Source organism: Ipomoea triloba, chromosome 10 (assembly GCF_003576645.1).
Source record: "Ipomoea triloba cultivar NCNSP0323 chromosome 10, ASM357664v1".
Taxonomy (NCBI): Eukaryota; Viridiplantae; Streptophyta; class Magnoliopsida; order Solanales; family Convolvulaceae; genus Ipomoea; species Ipomoea triloba.
The window spans coordinates 17,531,400-17,538,247 of record NC_044925.1 but is presented as its reverse complement, the minus strand read 5'-3'; the positions used below and the strand labels follow the sequence as shown (position 1 = coordinate 17,538,247).

The 6,848-nt window shown below is 36.4% G+C and overlaps 1 protein-coding gene across 1 annotated transcript; it reads left to right on the top strand.

Annotated features, from left to right (window-relative positions):
• The first annotated feature begins 645 nt into the window (after positions 1 to 645).
• Positions 646 to 4,051, top strand: LOC116033229 (putative UDP-glucuronate:xylan alpha-glucuronosyltransferase 4). Its single transcript, XM_031275985.1, has 2 exons — positions 646 to 1,372; positions 3,213 to 4,051. The coding sequence occupies exons 1-2, from the start codon at positions 646 to 648 to the stop codon at positions 4,049 to 4,051; spliced, it is 1,566 nt and encodes a 521-aa protein (XP_031131845.1).
• Positions 4,052 to 6,848: the final 2,797 nt, after the last annotated feature.

The following is a 6,848-nucleotide window of genomic DNA, read 5'->3' as shown; positions in this document are numbered from 1 at the left end:
AACAAGTAATTTTTAACTTGTGACTTATTATAATAACATTAAATACATAAATTTATAAATATACCATTTGACACCACTTAGAGCGAAGGAAAAAGAGAAAACTGAATGTAAGATAATAATATGAAAAACGTGTTTTGAGTTAAAATCTTGGAAGACGTTTTTTTTTCTAAAACGGATTATTTTTCCTTTGACCAAAATGAGTATTTTTTGTCAATAGCCAAAAACGGAAAAATCTAAAAAATATTCCAAAAACCATTTCAGGATTTTCAAATGGATCCTAATTTAAGTATAATATTCGGATACCAATCTAGATAATTTTTTTACTGGTTGAGAGCACTCAGATGTAGGTGGACTAAATTTGAATAAATTGTATAATGTGGTTGTGTTTAATTCGTTAGAAAATGTGGTTGTGTTTAATATGATTTATGAAAATTAATTACAACCAATAAGGCAATAAATTGAATACGAACAGGCCATTAATGTATACCAATTATTGGATACCCTAAAACGTACCAACAAATTCATGCAATCATTCAGTTTTCGTTTTCCATTTTGGTGTTAATTTCTTTTGGTTAAAATATTCATAACTCATGTATAAATATGTGCACCAGGGCACAACATTTTATTCAGTTCAACAAGCTAAAAATGTCTCCTAAGCCTTATCTAACAAAGCACAAATGTTTCCTACTTCTTCTCCTCATTCTCTCCCTACTTGCCCTCCACCTGACCTGTACTTTGCATTCTAGCTCACATCGTCTTCTTCCCCAATTCAATGGCTATCTCTCTCGAAATTCCCATAGAAATCTTAGGGAATTACCAAGTTGGTATAAGTTCTTGGCAAACAAATTCATAGATAGGAAGATGAGAATTGGTTTGGTGAATGTGAAATTTCAGGGTGGATTATTACACGAGGAAAATGTGGATATAGTAAACGTGAAATTCCAACGTGTCTCTGAAAAAATTGAGTGGAATCACTTGTTTCCTGGGTGGATTGATGAGGACAACGCTATGGGCCAACATGAGTGCCCAACGGTTCCCATTCCGGACCTTGGAAAGTACAAGAAGCTCGATGTGGTGGTGGCGAGGGTGCCATGTGGTCGCAATAGTACAAGAGATGTTTATAGGTTACAAGTGAACTTGATAGTTGCTAACTTGTTGGTGAAATGCGGGTGGAATAATCACGATGTTCACCAAACAGGTTACGCAGTGTTTATCGGCGAATGTGAACCGATGTTTGAGATTTTTCGATGTAATGATTTGCTGTGGCATCAAAAAGATGTTAGAATTTATAAGCCGAGCTTAACAAAATTGAAGCAAAAGCTCGTTATGCCTGTTGGTTCTTGCCAACTTGCTCGTCCGTTCGCTGAACAAGGTATGTAATTAAATTTTACTTATTATTTATAGTAATATAATTATCCTTTTTTATTTATCATTATTATTTATTATTAGAGTAATGTTATTTGCCTTCCTAATTTTACCTCCTAATACGGTAATGAGCTAATCCCGTACCCAACATTAAACAAGAATCTATCTATTAAAATTTAAGAACTGATAACTTTTCTGTCTTCTTATTTAATTTGTATCATCCTTGATGGAAGGAAATTAGTAATTTTTGACGAACAAATTTTGTTGAAAAAAAATTAAAATTTAAATCACTTTCCAATTGACTGGGGTGGTTGGAAATTATTACATGTCAATTATTCACAAATTATTTTGCCAATGATATTTTCTTCCAATTACAAGGTGATAAAAAATTTCTGGCTAATTTTAAAATTTTCTATGGCATTATTAAATTTCTCTAATATAAGTCTTTGTATATTATTACCAATTGAAAGTTGAAGAATATAATAAAAGATATGGTGAATGCATGCACATGGTAACTGTAATTAAAAAAAGATAATAAAAGTTATAACGGTAGTGATATTTTGTCTAAAAATTGTATAGTTCAACTCTTAAGTATAATGTATAAAAAAAGTAACGGAAAATTAGACATACATAAAGGGGGTCAACCTTCATTTACTCTTATTAGATTTGTAGATACTTATTAGATATTAGATGTGTTGCCATTTTGTAGTTGTGTAGTATTTGTTTTCTTATTTGTATAAAGATTGTTTAGATTTTATATTTGGCATTTCGAATTTGAGGATTCGATGAAGATTTAAAAAATTTTGAATTTAAAAACTTATTATTTGATTCTTTGCTTCAATATTTGCGTGACGAAGAAAACTTGCAGTCATTACGTACTCAAAGGTGTGTACAAGATGAACTTTGTCTTGTGACCTTAACCATCAAAGGATCAAAAAGTGGTAAACCAGCCTAGGTTGCTCATATTTTATTTGTTCAAACTAAGAAGGTCATCAATAAATCGCTCTCACTGGGAGTCAAACTTAGAATTAAACCTGATGGTTACCAAGCCAACAACTTGACTAACTTGGATGGGGTTATTCTCAAGTTGTACTAATTTAATTAGGGGCTGACTAGGAATAGAGATTTCTCCCTTCTTAAAAATTCCCGATAGGGGATAGGGTGGGGAAAGATCTCCTATCCCTTGCGGAGACAGGGATGTTGAGTGGATCAGAGTTTCATGGATGGAGACAAGGGATCAGAGTATACCTCCCGTCCTTGCCCTCGTCGTTCCTATGTTGCCATTCTTACTTACCGTGGATGGACATTTAAAAATTTTTTTTTTGATGTTTTTAAACACGGGTGTTTCCATCCACTTTTGGATGGATGATTTTTTTTTTAAAAAGTAAATTCTACTTTTAATCCTATACTATTATACTATTGTCACACTTAATCATACTATTTCAAGTTTGCCTTATTATATCTTTGATTTTCATTTGCTTACTACAATTAGTTATCCTTTTAAAATTGTGTTTTTCTATTATAATTTCACCATTTAATTAAAAGAGTTTATCAAGAGAGAAAGAAACTACATGTTGGATCAAAAAGCTTAAACAGGGAATTAGAAATTACATGTTACGCGCAACAACCGAATAAAGTTAAGGATATATATAATGACATAAAATTAAACAAAAATACTAAATTTAATAATACCACAATAGTGTTTTCAAAAAAAAAAAAATAATACCACAATAGTTGAGAACGAAAAATAGAATTTGTTTTTTTTTTTAATATTAAATTTGGAAGTAGGGGTTGTAACACTAAGGTGCAGTGTTTACCATTTCTTAATCTGTAAATAATTGGATCAGGAAAAGAAATATGGAGAAGATATGGGTTAATAGCAGCAAAAAGAAGAATCTACAAACCAAGAGAAGCCTACGTGACAGTTCTCCACTCATCCGAAGCCTATGTGTGCGGGGCAATTACATTAGCTCAAAGCATCATACAATCCAACTCAACCAGAGATCTAATCCTCCTAGCAGATTCCTCAATCTCCCCGAAATCCCTCCGAGCTCTCCAGCAAGCGGGCTGGAAGATCAAGCCGATCCAACGGATCCGAAGCCCCCACGCCAAGAATCACGCCTACAACGAGTGGAACTACAGCAAGCTGAGGATATGGGAGCAGCTGACAGAGTACGAGAAAGCCATGTTCGTGGACTCCGATGTCGTAGTCTTCAAAAACATGGACGAGTTCTTCGTCTACCCGGAGCTGTCCGCCGCCAAGAACCACGGCCACTTGTTCAACTCCGGGGTGATGATCGTGGAGCCCTCCAAGTGCACATTCGAATCCCTAATGGAGAAGAGGCCCGACGTCGTTTCGTACAACGGCGGCGACCAGGGTTTCCTGAACGAAATGTTCGCGTGGTGGCACCGTTTGCCGATGAGAGTGAATCGCCTCAAGGTTTTCACGGGAGCTTCTGGGAATCAACACGCGCTTCCTGAGGACGTGTACGCCATTCACTATTTGGGGTTGAAGCCCTGGAAATGTAGCCAAGATTATGATTGCAATTGGGATAAGGTGGCGTACCAGAAGTTTGCCAGCGACTCGGCGTTTCAGCGGTGGCGGCAAGTGTACAATAAAATGCCGGAAGGGCTCCGGGAGTTCTGCGCACCCATTCCCAAAATGAACAGGGAATTCAAAGCTTAGATCTATGATCTATCAGTACTATATTTATATTTAGACGAATACATTTACATTTTTCATTTCTTTTCCTTTTTCTCTTGTTGAATCTTATCTGAATATTATACAAAAACTGTAGGTCTTTGAAAATTATATTCCCAAATATTCAGTTACGATAAGCTTTTAGCCGCCTCTCTATAATACAATTTAAACATTCTTTTTTATTAAAAATCTGAATTATATTTATATTAGTACAAGCTCACTTACGTTTCAAATGTGGGACAAATTTTTTAAATTTCATTTTTCTCATCAAATCAATTGGTAAACTTTGAAAATCAATTTCTCATTCACACCTTATCTATTCTGAACATATAATATATAAAAATTCATAATCATCTTTAGAGAATTCGAATATACTTTGACCCAACCCAAATGGAAAATGGGCTTCGATGGATTTGGGGCTAGGTACACCCAGTCGGTTTAGGCAGTCGGGAATATAGTCGATCAGTAAAGCAGTCAGTCAGTTGATCATATAGCAAAGCAATGTTCCCTATAATCATTAGGCATAATTATGGGGCATTAATATGGTAATTTAATTGGTCATTTAGTGTATAAATACCCCCTAGGCACTAGGTAAGGGGTCGAACAGTTTCCAAGTAATAATATTTTCTCTGTTATAGTTCTTTCACTTTATCTTTGCTTCACAATTTGTCCTAGTACCTATTTAGTTGTGTTGGTCAGTCGGTTGATTACCTGCTAGTCACAAAATCAACATTATGAGGATCAAGTAAAAGTTCGTGTCTCTATCCTTAACTTTTGTGTACCAATTTGCTACTTGCTCGTTGCTCCAACCAATCAACATGATCAATACCAGGATAACCCAACTCGATGCCTGCTCTAAAGCCCGCAACCAAGCCTGTCATGATTTATATATGTTAACGGCTTAGTCACCAAAACTCTCGAGAGTAGTTGGATGACTCCCATTGCCATTCGACCCACATCTCCAACGATGACTGAGTGATGAGGACGCCACGTGGACTACCACCAGCCTAAGTGCTAACCCCATGCAACTTTTGAGGCGCACCTTGGCGGATGTCAGGAACTGAAAGTTAGACACGTGTGAACGAGAAAAGGAGGAGAGTGCTACTTATATTGCTAAACAAGTGCCCACTCCCCATTTGAACAAGTGACGAACTCAACATAGTGTCAAGTCACTTGAGAAGATATTTGACCCTCTATGCGTACTCGGTTGAACCTGGGAGCGCTTGCTCCTTCAGCTTTTGATAGGCTTGGCGAGAGGTATATTTGCTCAGTGCACGATTGATTGAACGGTTGAGTCGAAAAGATACTCGAGCCAATCAGAGAGCCTAGAAATAAGCCCAATCACTACTGAAAGTATGTAGTTTGTGGTGGTTTGAATGTAGGAGTTTTCGAAAGAATAAAATGAAGAGTCAAGACTCCCCGAGTGTCGGTCTCAAAGGAAGTAATGCGGAAGATTGTTTAGCTCTTATTCAAACAAATTGCATAATGGAACATATGAGGTTGTCGAGGTGCGTAGAGTAACATTTGTAAATGTGGATTATGATCAAATGAAGTAAACGAATGTGAAATAACAAGTTATAATAAGTAAGGGAATGAATTATGCTAGTTATGATGCCTCATGAACTATGTTGGCTATTCAAGGGTGTGATCTCACAATCATCTCCCACAATTAGTGTACTAAGGCTTCTTAGGCTTATGAATACTTGTTAGGTAACCAAGGCTCTAAGAGACATTTTATTGAACACCTATGCTTCACACCTTCCTACTATTCTTCACATGAAATTCCATAGGATCTATGATTGCAAAAGCTAGTCCTTAACTCTAATCAACAATCATGATTAGATCAAGGCCTCAAACTCCTAAGAGATCGACCAAATCACTTAGAATTAAACCAAATCAACAATCAAAACCAAGGATAGGTCTCCAACATAGAATGAAGCAACTTCCACAATTAGAAATGAGAATCCACACTAGGCAAGCATAACATCACACAATTCAATCCCTAGAGGAAATTAGCAACACATATTCATGGATTCAAAATCACAAACCTAAATCAAACTAGAGAAATGTAAATTGAAATAAGAAATGAAATGAAAACTAGATTAAGAGTAGAATCCGCCTAGCAAACATGAATTACAATCTTCAAATCCACTTTGATATTCAATCCTTCAACAATTGGAACTCTAGATATTTCTCTCTCTAAAATGCTCTCTACTAAGAATTGTAAATCTAGAAATGTAAATCTGAAAAATGATCTAACCTCCTGTAAATTACTAACTAGATCCCTTAAATAGACTTCCCAAAATTGTCTTTTTTATTTTTCCTTCCACAGTTCACGTCCACGCGTGGAGTGCCGGCGTGGATAGGTACTGGATTTGATCCACGCCGGTTCCACGTGTGTTGGTGTCCTCAAGCCCGTCCCAGGACTTCTTCTTTGCTTTGATTACCCGTTATGTTCTTATGCTTCGCCTAATGGCTCCCGGGACCTGCAAAAACATTCTAAAACACCAAAGAGATAGCTTTGCACGAGATCTACGCATTAGAGCATAAAATGCCATAAGTTAATCACAAAAGGATACTAATCAATCTTAGTTCTCCCCAAATTAGACCCTCATTCCTAGTTATCTTGGGTGCTTATCAACTGCCAAGTCGTTGCTAACTGTTGAAGGGAGGAGAAGAATGTTTCATCTTTCTTCGACAGTAGAACAAAAACACAAACTATGCATTCAATGGTCAACGAAGAGGTCCGCCATCTACGTCAGCAGTTGGTGGGTAAGAAAAA

Excerpts from the sequence above, each read along its gene's own strand:
- LOC116033229 (XM_031275985.1), top strand. The coding sequence starts at position 646 with ATGTCTCCTAAGCCTTATCTAACAAAGCACAAATGTTTCCTACTTCTT. Across the intron at positions 1,373-3,212 it reads TCGTCCGTTCGCTGAACAAG|GAAAAGAAATATGGAGAAGA; the intron begins GTATGTAATTAA and ends TAATTGGATCAG.